Genomic DNA, 15,341 nt, shown 5'->3' with positions numbered 1-15,341 from the left:
CTGCAATGTAGCAACAGTAAAGACGGCATTTTATAACAATCACTGATTGAGCTGATTCAGATGTTAAGTTTTTGTTCGGAGGAACGAATCCGCGTCGCTATGAAGGGAAGGGAGTTGTGCTAGAAGAAATGCGGCTATAATCCTTGGAAGCCAAAATCGAAAAAAAAAAAAATACTTAGCTTAATATAACAGCCACAGGCCTAAAGTGTGAGCAGATGTTTGAATAGTTGGTTCTCTCTTCTATCATAATTAAACAGGACTTTCATGTTGCTTGTGCTGAAGCTCCTCCGCGTGAGCGCGATCTGGCTTCTGAATTGCGCATAGCAAAAATGCATCATAGACAAATGTTTGAATATTATTGCACATAAAAACAGCTGGCGACATTATATATATATATATAGAGAGAGAGAGCGAGAGAGAGAGAGAGAGAGAGAGAGCAACAATAAATGTATGTGTGTTTTCTTAATTTCTCCAATACCGACAGAAGTACCGATAACGTCAGAGCTTATCGATACTCCGGTCTTTCATAATTTAGCCCCGAGACCGATTTAATACCGAGTTTCGGTACCCATCCCTAGTTCTGTAGTTCAGTTATCTCTGGTATCCTGTTGAGTTTGACAGTGATTAAACATTTGAGTTGATCAAGTGTGTCTGAGGTCAAAAGTGTCATGAATTATTGTCTCTGTATTTTCTTGATATGAATGATTTCTCTCACTGCTCTTAAGGAAGCCGGTGGCTCTCTCTCGGATGGCTGAGGTGAGCTGCTCCGTGTTTTCCAGATACTGAAGAATGTAAATATTGGGAGAAAGAACAGCCATGTTTTGTTCTCCACAGCCATATGGCATCCGTAATAATCTGTGAAGATTACTCAATGCTCGACCCAATATGCCAAACACTGAAGAGCAAAGCACTGTAGCTGCCATGTGCGGTGCCATCTTAGATCGATTCATCTTCTAAGAGGCAAACAGACTCAGGAAGTGCTCGTAATACCAAGTTTCAGGCATTGTTCCAAACAAGTACAAGCTAGGTAACGTAACCTAGGAACATTACCTGGGAAGCTAGGTAACGTTTAGACCGGACAACATGCACTGAACAGATTGCAACTTTAATAGGAGGGCTGATGAGGGACAGACAGGCAAGGAGGACAAACTAATTATGACATAAAGAGAACAGGAACATGAACATAACCAAATATGGGCACAATCAAACTAACACAAAAAACTAGGTCACACAGAGCACATGGGGAATGAAAACACAACAAATAGTCCATAGGGTGTGACACTGTTATTAAAAAATATTCAATAACTTCACTATTATTGAGTGTAATGAATGCCATTAAATTAAGTGCACACATCAATGCTCTGTTAGTTATACTACAACACTTAGTTTGACAAAAACATGCTTTTGAATAATTTAACTGTATTAAAACATATTCAATACATTTAATGTAACACACTGTACTATCACCATATTCAGTGTACACATCAGTGCTCTCCTGCTGGTTTTATTACAACACTTAGTTTGCAAATAAATTGCTTTTGCATAGCTTCACTGTAACACACTGTACTATCACCATATTCAGTGTACACATCAGTGCTCTCCTGCTGGTTTTATTACAACACTTAGTTTGCAAATAAATTGCTTTTGCATAGCTTCACTGTAACACACTTTACTTTCACCAAATTCAGTTCATACATCAGTACTCTCCTGCTAGTTATACTTTAAAACTTAGCTTGAAAAAGTTGTATTTGCATCATTTTTATGATTTTTATTGTGAAAAAATCAATAACATCACTGTTATTAGAAAAGAAAAATCAATTATTTCACTTTTATACAATGTAATGCCACCAAATTCAGTTCACACATCACTGCTCTCCATGGTTATACTAAAATACTTAATTATGCTTTTGCGTAATTTTTATGATTTTTTTCAACTTCACTGAACTTCAAAACTTAAGCATTCCGTTAAACAGGGTCTGGCACCAGCAACTGTGGAATTTGAAGTAGTCTATGGGTGCTTCTCATTTCTTTTTTGTGTACCCTTGTTTCCTTTCCTTGCATCTTTGCTCCAATGGCAGTTTCACGTCCTTTCTCCATCATCTGATCGATTTTTGAAGGCAGCATATATTTATAGAGCAGTTTTTTCCTGGGATGTTCTGAAAGTGTTACAGTTTATTGTACAATATTTTGGTGGTTTAATTTTTTTTACAACATTAAAATTATTTATTTTAATGTTTCTACGATAAGATCAAACATGTTCTGTTAAAAGACAAGAACAAATTATAAACAAAATTGTGAGTGACCTACAGCCACCGAGTACACATTTGAAAACACACATGAAAATCACAAATGTAATTAACCAATGCCATACAGTATTATGAGCTGCAGAATTGAAGGGCATGACTCATTGACAGTGGAAGGAGTACTCTGTCTCCGACTGATCACCTGAAGGAAGAAGGTAACATCAAGACACAAATTAATAGAAGTTTATCCCTCACTGTAGTAAAGCAAGTCTTCACACACACACACACACACACACACACTAATACGATTCATAAATGAGCACGCCAGCTGATGGTAAATTAATTCATTATGGCTTTGTGTCACAAGACAAGATACAATATTAAAAGTAAAGACTTTATGAATTACACATTTTTGTTATTTATTTGACTAATCAAAATGGCATTAAACAGTAAACCTTTAAAAATTTTTGAATGTTAAAATAAAATCTTACTTGTTTGGTAGTAATCATATACTTTGACCACTGCTGGCTTGAGATTCTTCACTAGAAGAACCTGTTTCATTTTCATCTCGTACTTCATAGAAATGTGTTTTGGAATCTGCAGAAGGATAAATAAAAATGCAAATACAGTACCAGTCATGGAAATGATTGAATACATGTTAATTATATAAATGTTATTATTTATTTACCTTTGTTAAATAAACTATGACATGGTCTTCTTTTGTGTCAACTCGCTCCACATATATCTGAGCAATTACTCCTGAATCAAATGATGATCTAAGCTATAGGGGAAATATGATTATTATTTTGAAAATATGATGAAAATGATTTTCAGTTTTTGCAAGGTAAAGCAATTGTGCAAGAAAATTGTAGTAAAAATGTGTAAAAATTGGTGTCTCTTAATTCATAATTACTTTATACACCCAAACTCACATATGATGTATCAGCTGTGAATCCTGATAAAAGTTTAATATCCACAATGACCATGTTAGTTGCCTCCTGGGGACCATGATATCTTAAATAGAGAAAATTAACAGGGCTGATTCACTGCTAGAAAACACTACTTTTCAGATTGTCAATAATTGTAGGCATTCACTAAAGAGGTATCAGTACACCTCTTTAGTGAATGCCAATTGAGGAGAGACCCCCCTCATCATTGTAAAGCACTTTGGGTGTACAGCAATACACAATAAAGCGCTATATAAATGCATAATTCATTCATTCATTCATTCACCATAAATCAAAACAGTAGCCATAATAATAATCTAAATCTGTATTTACTTGACAGTGAAGTTCAAAATGAAATTTTGTCCCAATGTTTTGCAATCGCCCTCAATCTTAGCATCAATGCTCAGTGTTTTAGTTTCAGTAGGAGTGGGAATGTTGTAGAACTGAGCCATCTGTGAGAATAAACATGAACAAAATCACATTCATAAACCATCTCATAGCAGAATAGCCACAAAATTCCAAGAGAGGAAAGAGAGAAAGTGAATGTGAGTCAATGAAGCTGAACGCTCTACAGACCTGCACAGACACACAGGTTGAGCCCTTCACTTCAATGCTGTATTTGGCTGGAACATTCTGCAGCTGCTTCTCCTGGTACAGTAACCTGTTGTCCTGATTGACATCAAAATGGTGAGTGTCTTCTGCTGACTGTACAGTCACTGTGCTGGAGCCGTCAGAGCTGAACACTTTGGTGGCGTACAAAGACAAAGCCTGAAGAGCCACCACTGTGTCCTGAGAAATAAATGTGTTCAGTATTGTGACTTTCACCCATTATTCAGCAATCATGTGTTTGATTTGAGTAGTTTGGGTCACCTGTGTGGAGGAGAATCCTCCATAGGCATTCTGCTGCTTCACAAGCCAGCTGACAATCCTGTTAGCAAAGCCCAGATCAGCTGTAGTGAGTGAATCTGCAGTGAGAGCAGCTAGCAGCACATATGAGCTGATCTCCACTGCCAGAGAATCAGAGTCATCAGCAGATGCAGACTGAGACCAGTGGAGACGAGACCCTTTAGGACACATGGACAAAAGAGACACCAGTAACTCAGTAAAAGTTATAAAAGACAACAGAAATTAATCAGAAACAAATCTTTTACCCTCTGAAATGGCAACATCCTCCAGTTTCTTGAAAAGCTTCTGTCGAGTGTCCGTGTCTTTAGCCAGACTGAAAGTGTAGGCGAGCAGAGCAGTGGTGTAAGTGTTTTTAACATCCTCAGTGACGGACCTCAAGCATGACAAACCTTTAGTGACGACAGGATCCTGAGACAAAAACAGAGAAACAGCTGCTGTGAGCGTCATTTTTCTGTGAGTTTATACTGTGTTTCTTGAAGATGAACTTACTGTTACTGGAGTTTCCAGTTCAAGCAGTGATGCAGTAATGTAGGCAGTCATGGTCACATTATCATTCACTCCACCCTGAAATATATATTGGAGGAACAAAAAGTTAAATATTTTTGTCATAGATAGATACGCATTGTTTCTGTGATAATGTTTAGTGACAAATAGCACACCTTCATTCTGTTGTTGAACAGTCTTCCCTGTTGGATGAAACAGCCGTCTGAATCCCGTCTGCTTATTAACCATTCCTTTGCACTCTGAATAATGTGTGGATCGATAAATATGTATTTCTGTGCTTTGCCAAAAGACCTCAGGACAAAGGCAGTCAACCTGTTGTTTCAATTTTAATAATGCCATAAGTTGTTTCAGTTGATCAAATTAGTGCTGTCAACCAATTAATCACAATTAATAGCATCCAAAATAAAAGTCTCTGTTTACATAATATACTGTATGTGTGCGTGTGTGTTGGTCTACTGTGTATATTTATTACGCATGCATGTATTAAAAAAAATACTATATATATATAATACTGGTTGAAATTTTACAATTTTCTATATTTCTGCATTAAATATGACCCAAAACATCATCAGATTTTCACACAAGATTCACATATTTTGCAAAAGTATGTGAATCTTTGCTTTCAGTATCTGGTGTGACTCTATTTTGCAGCAATAACCGCAGGTAAAGCTGATCAGTCCTGCACAACATCTTGTGGGAATTTTAGCTCATTCCTCAGTACAAAACCACTTGTGATGTTGGTGGGTTTCCTATTATCTCCTTGCTTCAGGTCCTTCCACAACAATTCAGTTGGATTATGGTTCAGACATTGACTCGGGCATTCCAAAACATTACCTTTGTTCTTCTTTAACCATTCTTTGATAAAACGGCTTGTGTGCTTGGTAGTTGTCTTGTTGCATCACCCACATTCCTGACATTTTCCTTTAGAATTTGCTTGTATAATTCAGAATACATTGTTCCATCAATGATGGCAGGCTGTGCTGGCCCAGATGCAGCAAAACAGGCCCAAACCATGATACTGCCACCACCATGTTTCACAGATGGGATAAGATTCTTATGCTGGAATGCAGTTTGTTCTTTTCTCTAAACATAACGCTTCTAATTTAAATGATAAAGTTCTATTTTGGTCTCGTCTGTCCACAAATAAATACCATCTATCTGCTAAATATTTAGGAAAAAAGGTGAGAGTGAAAAGTTACAAATATTTACCATGTATTTTCATGACCATAACCAAATGTGCTGTATGCACCACTGTTATGTCTGTAGTTCAGTTGTCTCTGGTATCCTGTTGAGTTTGACAGGGATTAAACATTTTGAGCTGATCAAGTGTTGTGCCTTCATTTCTCAGTATTTTCTTGACATGACTAATTTACTCACCGCTTTTAAGGAAGGTGGTAGCTCTCTCTCGGATAGCTGAGGTGAGCTGTTCTGTGTTTTCCAGATACTGAAGAATGTAAATATTGGGAGAAAGAACAGCCATGTTTTGTTCACCACAGCCGTATGGCATCCGTAATAATCCGTTAAGATTCCTCAGTGCACGACCCAATATGTCTCCTGCAAACCAAACACAAATAAAACACTACATTTTAGAAATTCAAACAGACTTCTAATTTCTGCTTGTATATGTAAATGTTACCAATGACTGAAACAGAGGATCTGGCTGATCCCGCTATCACATCTTTAGGAAGAGTCAGATTCACTTCTTCTGAGAGACTGTCACCTATGAACCAGAGAGACAGAAACATATCAGTGATCAGCAGAGAAACACTGTGATGCTAAATATTGTCTGCAGACAAACCCTTTGGACACAGTAACCAGCTGTAGGTCTCTGTCTTCTCAGTTCCTTCAGCCTGCAGCATAAAACAATAACATCAAAACAACATATTGACATAAGCAGCATTAGGATCATGGATAAATGACGTCTGAGAGCCATTTGACCTGCACTGACCTGCACAAGCAGACTTCGTGTGACTGTGTCAATGCGTCCTCTCTCTGGCACGCTCACAATCTCATTATCACACACAGTCTGGGATGACTCTGCCTCTGCACTGACTGTAATATTCAAGACTCCTACAACACAAGACATGTACATGAACATACAACAGACACAAACACTGAGAAACAATGATTCATACTGAAAAAACTCACCAAGAACAGAAGGAGTGAGGATCCATTTAAAGGTTTTTCTTCCATTAGCACACAGACAGGAGGAATACTGATCATCAGAGGAGGCTTTGAGAGTGTAGTCTGAGGAAGGAGCTGGAGTCACTTTAACCTGTCAGTCAAACACATATGATTAGTGGCATATTTGATACGACTGCATAAGACTGGGTCTGAAGTCTCACCATGATGCACTTGGACAGATAGTTGAAGACAGTGGCCTTCAGCTCAAAGATCTCCCCACGGATGATGGAGTAAGGCAGAGAGAGCTCCAGGAAGAAGGGCTGGAAAACTGTCAGCTGAGCAGGAGGAGCCAGACCCAGACCTTTGGAGGACAGACAGAAGGCCTCCGTGTCCCAAGAGGTGATGGTGTCAGGAACCGTGACAGGAATCTGAGCTGATCCAGAGTCCCTGTGTTGAAATTACAACAGTATTTGATTGGATTGTTAAGATGCTGTTTTGTTTTTACAACATTCAACACAGATATAAAACACTGATTATCTGATTCATAGTAGATCTCTAGTATGTCTAATTTTTGTCAGTCTGAATGAATCCAATGAAAGTTCTGTTTATATGAACCCTAAACGTTGCAATCCAATTCACATATTCATTTACATACTGTAAGCATCTCTGTATTCTGAACAAAATCTCATTGCATGCGCAGTGCCAAGAGAAGCATTACAGTTATTGTGGTTTTAATATGATGTTAAATGATGTTGACAGATAAAAATATTGTCACTAACCCAACTGCAGCAAGTTGCCAAATCCACGTTTCAGGAAAGACAGAACGAACTGTCACTTCAACTGAAGAGCCTCCATCATCCAAATCAAACGCTATGCCAGTCAGACGTTCGTAAGAATTAAACATCACTACAAAAAAGCACATGATATGATGTGATGAATCAGAACATGTACTGTAGCAATTTAGTACGGAACTACTGTCTCGTATCTTTGTCACATTATACTTTCTTTTTTATACTTAATTATACATTATATACTTTCTGAAATATCTATACAATATTCACAACATTGTGTTCACAACATTAAAACTACCAACAGTATGTTATTTTATAATGACAACATTTCAACCATTATGACATTTTCCCTTTTATTGTTTATACTGTAACTATTTATTTCCAAATTTTTTGTAATATGCTAATACATTTAAATCAGTTTTTTTAAATCAAGGGGCCTATACATTATTTATAATTGTATAAATAAAGTTGAATTAAAAAAAAAAATCAGTTCAGGTTTGTACATCTAACATATCAAATGTGAATAAAACAAAAAAAACAGATACACCACAAAATACTAAGTTTAATAATAAGTATAATAAGAATATAAAAACCAATACATTAAACTTAGACATATTGTCTTTATTTCACACTTTTCTCACAGAATAAATGACCTTTTACATTTTGAGAGCTGCATCTCTTGCAAGCAGTTCCTTGATTTCACAAATTTGGAGAACTGCTGATTTAAATAACTTTATAGATCAGACACAATTGTCACAAAACAAAGATTTATGCTCTTGCAGTACATTGCTCTTGCAATGAAAAAGTGCTTAATAATGGTGAATTCCAGTCATATTAAATCATTGGTAGAAAATGTATGCATGAATTAACTCATACATACATAACAGATATTACCTTCATATCTGTGATAAGTCAAGCCCTTGTATGACAGACACCGAGGGACTCGCACAGCCAAATTTGTTGCCATTTTCAGTCCTACACTCTGCCCAACAGCAAAATAAACCACATTAAATGTAATGTAAATAAAATAATTTTTTGTAGCTGTCAGAATAAGAGGAATTATAAGCACATGCATTGATATATTTATGCATCTAGATACTCACCTAATCTAATGCACTGTTACACATATTAATCCATTAGTTACCTTTAAGGATTCATAAGTGTTGTCTGTTTGTACAGCTCGACGGGGTCTCACATGCAGACATCCCTGCTCATCTTCAACGTTGTAAGGATAATATGACACTGATTGCACTGGCAGCATGTTGAAGATCTGTGATGAGAGCACATTCACACTAAATAATTCATGGCAGGGTACCTCTTAATCTTTATGTTATGTTGGGAAAGAAAATGAGGTTTAAATATGTAGTCACCCAAAATTGAAAATTACCCCATGATTTACTCACCCTCAAGCCATCCTAGGTGTATATGACTTTCTTCTTTCCAGAGGTGGAAAGTAACGAATTACATTTACTCGCGTTACTGTAATTGAGTAGCTTTTTTTGTGTACTTCTACTTTTTAAAGTAATTTTTTAAATCTGTAATTTCACTTTTACTTATATTTAGTTTGAAGTATTGTACTTCGCTACATTTTAAAACACATTAATTACTGAGTAAAAAACTAAATCGCTCCCTGGAAACTACTGCAGTAAATAATGGGCAGGAGAACAAACTGGCGCTAAAATCACAAGAAAGATGCAGACGGACAAGACCGGTGTTATGGTGCAGACCCAGCTGAAAACCAAAGCCCGTCATATTCGGCTGAAGTTGAACTCGAAGGAAATGAGGTGTAAAATTATGAAATTATGCAGTGTAAGCTGTGTTTGCCAAGGGAGACCAAATTTGCAGTTTATATAATCTCAACATCAACCCTTCGCAAGCATGTAGAGGTAAGGATATCTTTTAATAGGACTTTGATTACATTCGTCTGAAATATGAAAGCCATATACACCTACTATGGCTTGAGGGTGAGTAAATCATGGATTAATTTTCATTTTTGGGTGAACTATCCCTTTAACACCCATGTTACCTTAAACAATAATTATAGTAGACACTAGATTAATATATTTCAACTATGAAGACACAGATAATCAACACTTAATCTTAAAGTATTTACACCTTGTCAGCATCCAGACGTTTTCCTGGCTTCAGGATCAGGACGCTCTGATCTACAGCACTGAGGCCGCACAGTGAACCAGGCTGAGCTGAGAGCTGGAGAGTGTTTTTCTCACCAGGAACTGCTTTAGCGGGAGAAAACTGCAGAGACACCTGTGACGCCAACAGTAGGGTGTGTGTCAAATTAGTACTGAACCAGAATGACCGTGATTAATGTAAATGGGCAGATGTGTTTTTTTTTTTTTTTTTTTTTTCACATACCTTGTTTTTGAAACACTTTTCAATGTCAAATTTTGTGCTGCGAGCAACAACATTTTCACTGGGCAGAACACAGTATGTCAGAATCTGCACTGCAGGAGCCATATCTGCACCAACAGATAGTTTGAACGACACTGTGCCACTTGCTGCTCCATTAGAAGACTTCACTTCAACCTTCTCATATCCATGATGAACGATTACTCCTCTGGACAAGACCTGAAACAGACAGATGACACTCCAATGACAAACTGACCAGTGCAGCCAGTTAATGCTGTTAACAAACAATGAATTCATCACTGTAAGAATGTACTGCATGTTCTAACCATATAGACAATGTCAGTTTTGAAGTCTTCAACTGTCTCTCCAACAAAATAATACTTGATGGTCACGGTAAACTCAGCATCACACTTCAATGGTTGCTCAATATTCTCTATAATCAGTTCACTTAATGTTGGCGTGTATGGAGTGGCGGGCCGGAAAAGCTGAACTGTTTCTCTATCCGTAGAGAAGTAGGGTTTTTTGTAATCATCATACCGAAATGTTGGATACACACTTGCCTGGAAAAATAATGTAGCAATATTTTCATGTAATCAAAACATTAACTGATCAAACACTTGGTGGATGAGGAGCAACTGTCATACCATCAGAGTAATATCTTCTTCAGGAAGACTAGACGTATTAAGAGAGAAGCTAGCCAGTCCATCGCTGTCTGTAGTGAGATTTAAGAGTAGTTTTGAGGACCAAGTTTCACCCTCCAAAAGATAAACCACTTTGTTTTGAATTGGTGCGCCTTTGAAATTTGAGAGTTTGATCTGATAAAAATAAGATTTTGAAGGAATAAATGATTCTGTATACATCAATAGTGTTAAACTGAGAACCTGGTCTTAGACTTACTTTTCCTTCTATAACTGATCCATGTTCATATGTTTTGGATAGATCAGTAAGTGTGAATTTGCCAATTTCAAAAGTGAGAGATATAGTTTCAGATTTTGTCATGGTGATCTCTGTAAAATACAAATAGATGGTGAGCGTGAAACTTGCATTTCAATTAAATCAGATTTTAAAACTCTCATTTGCGTAATTAATAGCTCACCTGTTCCTTCTTCTGTTACTGTTACTTCAACATGAAGAGAATTTTCTAGTTCATCCTCATATGTTGAATTTAAAAAGGCAGATATATCTAAGGTATGGATGGCACAGCCTGTCTTTTTCATCTAATGGAAATAAATGAAAACAAAAATAATGCCTAAGAGTGACTTAATAGGAAATAAATGTCTCATAACAGTTTTTGTACTGCACTGAAAAGGACAAACCTCAGTGGTTTCATTCACACATATTGGACTGTGTTCGTCACGCCTGTGAGTGTAGCGTGGAAAATCACGACACACTTTCACCCATGATTTACCAGGTACTGGCTGCCCGTAAGTGTATCTGGGAAAAATGTGCAAGTCAAGGATGGATGGAAGAAAGCATTAAGAAATTAATTTAAGTAAAGATACTACTCACTTTCCACAAACCTCAACTGCCATTAACTCATCATCTATGCTCACTGTCTTTGGTGCTGTAACAGTAACTTCAAACTTGGGCAAAACTACAAGTCAGGAGGCATAAATTAGACTAATTATTAGTCAAGTCTGATAAAAATATACAAAGATATTATTGAAATTTGTCCTATGTGAACATTGCAAATTGTTCATTTAACTTACCATATTTTTTCACCTCAAAATTATGTGAGATCATCCTTTCACCAATAAAAGCATTTAGTTTGTACATGCCTTGACGGGCCTCTTGGTTTAATTCATAGGAACGCTGCAAAATCCACCTTGTTGAAGAAACATTTGTCCATTGACCAATCCTGTTACCCTGACTGTCCTATATAATACCAAGCGCAAAGTGCAGTTAGTTACAGCCAGCTTTCGCATATACTGATCAATAATGAAGAAATACATAATAATTACTGAAAACACAATAATTGCAAAAAGTCAGTGTTGTGCTTGTCATGATTGACTGTACAGAAGGAGGTTTTGTGTTCTTACCTCAAGCACCACTGTACTATACTGTAAAAAAGCAAATAGTAATTAAATAATTTGTAAAACTGATATGATTAAATGTCAACAACATGTTTGCGTGTTGAAAATATTTAAAAATGCACCAGACCTGCTGATCAAGTGGTGAAAAGTTTTTATCCATGGTAACAACTCTAAAATTCACTGTGAAAACAAAAATGTATGATAAATATAATTATAATCCGTGTTTGTATTGTGATAACCAGTATTTCAGATGTAACCTACTGTAGCTGAACTGTACCATCCAGTTTGTTGTCCTGAATAGAATCCTGGGTTACGATGTATAGGTATTCATTATTTCACACTGTAGCCTACATTCCTAATTCCTGGGTTTAATGTTCTATTTGTATATTTGCGGGGTCAGTGACAGTGACTGCACGAACATACTAGCTGTTTACATAACGGCACCAGTACAGCGCATCCTTGTTTTATTGCATACTGTACTGTCCAGTTTTTCCTGAAGGGACTTTTAGCTGGACAAAAGGTAAGAATGAAACACTCTCTTCCTCACGTTTTCCATCAACATTTGATATTTTGAGTCTCAAAAGCTAAAATGACAGTTTATACAGTGCACGGTATTTCCAAGACTGTCCAAAGCACACGATTGGGCGTCTATTTCCAAGCATCTAACCGTGACATTTTACACTGTACATGTTTGGCATCGCATAGCCGGGTTAAACTGTGATACTCAATATGCTGTTTAGTAAAATGCAGCTTTGTCAAGGAGGGGGAATATACTTGATGACAGCAGCAGTAGGCCTATTTAATGTTGTTTAACCTTTGAAACTTTCACAGCTCACCGGTTTGTCCTGGAATATAGATGGGTTTATCAGTCTGGATAAAGGTCAGAGGATGGTAAGGTTTGAACATGACTTTTCTCTCTTCAGTCATCTTAAAAGACTCTCCTTGAAGTTCTACCTTCATTCTCTGCACTGATTCTTCTTCTACCAGAGGAGCCTGATGACAAATAATATCCTGTATTCACAACCTCTGCAAACAGACCATCTCAAAAACCTAGATGAATTATGATGAAACAAGCATATTTGAATATATTTATTATAATGTGCTGATTACAGACCTTGAAGTTAAAGCAGCGATGAAACTCTTCCTCAGCTTTCTCCTGTAGCAGTAAAGTGCTCTGATCACCATTAACCACATAAATGTTCATGACAAGGCTTTCATTGGGCTTGAGAAGACTTGCACACAGTTTAGCTTCAGATCCTGACTCGATCACTGCAGGAAATGTCACTGCGAAAGATCTGTCAAGAAATAATAAGGCGTTCAATCATCTGAGTGGTACGTTTTTTGGTGGTACATTTTCAGGAAATGCTGAAATGTATTGATCTAGTTGCCTATTGAAAAAAAGCAACAGACAATTTATATAGAAATGAAAACAAACGTTCAATAGAAACACTTAGTTACTTACGGCCCTGATGTTTGTCCATTGACACAGACAAGAAGGAAAGAGAACAGAAGGAGCTGTTTCCAACAGCAGCTAATGTTCAGATCCATGATGACGAGTGATCATCCAGGTCTTGACATGAACTGAGCCGTCTCTTATAAAGGGAGTCTCATGCTAAAGGTGGTCCTTCAAAACATTTGTATTGATCATCTGATTAATGATTCAACCATGTAGGCAATACAGTTTGAAAACTTGTGCAATATTAGCACTACTAAAGCCTAAAAAATACTTCTGTGCTAAATATTAAAAGTATTATTTATGCAGTAAAATACAGACAACACATTATTTAAAAATCACTTATACAGATATTTACAAAACATATTTTGCAGTTTAACAACTCAAAGTTTACAATGAATTTATGCTGCCATTATACAAGGAAATATATATTTATTTTTATATAGTTTTCAGTCATTCACACAGCCTATATAAAATGGTCATATATACACATCATCATCTGAACAAACTGTACACAGACACAAAAAAACCCTTCTGACTACTAAGGCTACTGTCCTCTTTCCAATATCAACAAACAATACTGAAATCAAAGGTCAAGAATCACCCACACCCACTCAGAGTAAATGTTTCTTTATATCTGCAAATCCTTTGACCCCTTCTAATATGGCTTCTGAAAGCTCAGTTCACTAAAATTTGTCAAGTAAACTATAAAGACGATAAAGATTTTACCAGGTTTGTTTTCTGTCTAGGATCTTGTTTGTAACATTGGGATTCATATTCAGATTGGCAGATGCTACACAAAGACAGGAAAAGCTCAAGGTTTGACAAGCCTTCTCATATTATTGTGAGTTCTTCTGGTTTTTAGGAATAATAGCATTCTCCTTATTACTTGAGAGTGATGGGATGAGTAAAGTTTCTATGGAAGTCTGTTTCTGCCAATGAATAAAAACAAAAAAGGTCATTGTGAATTTTCTCTCATAACTCTCACTTTTTTTCCCTCGCAATACTAACTGTTTTTCAGAATTGTGTGATATATACTCACAAATTGCGAGTTACAAAGTCAGAATTGTGAGATATAAACTATCAATAAAATCTCGCAATTGTGACTTTTTTTTCCCTCAGAATTGCAAGTTTATATCTCAGAATTCTGAGAAAAAGGCCAAAATTGTGAGATGTAAAACTGCATTTGTGAGAGAAAAGTCAGAATTGTGAGATAAAAATTCACATCATCAAGCAAATGAGCAAATGGTGACCAGTTGTAGAATGGGAATAGGTGTGGGACACCAAGAACCATCTCAGACAATAGGGTGTCAGAAATTCAGATCACAGCTGTTACCACAGAAGCAACTTCATTTACACTTAAGGTAGTAAACTGTAATTTTATAAAACAATGGTTTGAGTTCAGGATGTCAGGGGTTCATTCTGACTGTTGAACCCAAGGTACTAAATGTACTTTGACACTGCTATGCTGTAATAAACATCTCATAATTTTTTTCTTACAATATCATCATAAAATATTACAAGATGGCGCCGCTGTGTTCGGACGCCGTCCAGGTTGCTCCGCTCAGATTGTGCTTTAATTTACTTTTTTACTTACTTTTACTTTCTCTTTTTACACATTTCACGTCGGCACTGATCACCTATAACAAAGAAACACTTTTGGACATTGGAAACCGCTACACTAACCTGTTCCAGGACACTTTATCCACGAATCCATCGTGGCCACTAGAGATTCTTTGGAACGCGGAGATAAACAATAACCCCCCGAGGCGACGGATCAAGAAACACCGCGGGAAACGCGCTGGGATTCGAGACAGACTCAGGAAAAGAGCTCACAGTCCTCCTCTTCCGAGCATTCTGCTCGCAAATGTCCAATCCTTGGATAATAAGATGGACTTGTAAGAAGATTAGAAGATTAGTTTCCAACAGGACATAAGGGACTGTAATATCCTTTGTTTGTCCAAAACATGGCT

The 15,341-nt window shown here is 36.8% G+C and overlaps 1 protein-coding gene across 1 annotated transcript; it reads right to left on the bottom strand.

Moving 5' to 3' along the window:
• Positions 1–1,742: 1,742 nt before the first annotated feature.
• On the bottom strand, positions 1,743–13,976 carry LOC306854596 (alpha-2-macroglobulin-like). Its single transcript, XM_079392747.1, has 34 exons — positions 13,378–13,976; positions 13,030–13,210; positions 12,752–12,908; positions 12,043–12,095; positions 11,922–11,942; positions 11,592–11,757; positions 11,392–11,476; positions 11,199–11,316; positions 10,979–11,099; positions 10,780–10,889; positions 10,527–10,697; positions 10,209–10,442; positions 9,889–10,101; positions 9,631–9,780; positions 8,660–8,785; positions 8,410–8,497; positions 7,504–7,630; positions 6,946–7,171; positions 6,749–6,875; positions 6,549–6,670; positions 6,399–6,450; positions 6,237–6,320; positions 5,978–6,154; positions 5,810–5,885; positions 4,756–4,912; positions 4,586–4,660; positions 4,342–4,504; positions 4,061–4,254; positions 3,767–3,979; positions 3,524–3,642; positions 3,176–3,257; positions 2,932–3,024; positions 2,735–2,840; positions 1,743–2,445 (listed from the first exon to the last, which is right to left on the bottom strand). The coding sequence occupies exons 1-34, from the start codon at positions 13,461–13,463 to the stop codon at positions 2,405–2,407; spliced, it is 4,314 nt and encodes a 1,437-aa protein (XP_079248873.1). The 5' UTR covers positions 13,464–13,976; the 3' UTR covers positions 1,743–2,404.
• Between the last annotated feature and the right edge of the window lie 1,365 nt (positions 13,977–15,341).

Source organism: Barbus barbus (assembly GCF_936440315.1).
Source record: "Barbus barbus genome assembly, chromosome: 34".
NCBI classification, from domain to species: Eukaryota; Metazoa; Chordata; class Actinopteri; order Cypriniformes; family Cyprinidae; genus Barbus; species Barbus barbus.
The sequence above is the reverse complement of the archived record's forward strand: the minus strand, read 5'-3'. Positions and strand labels throughout refer to the sequence as shown.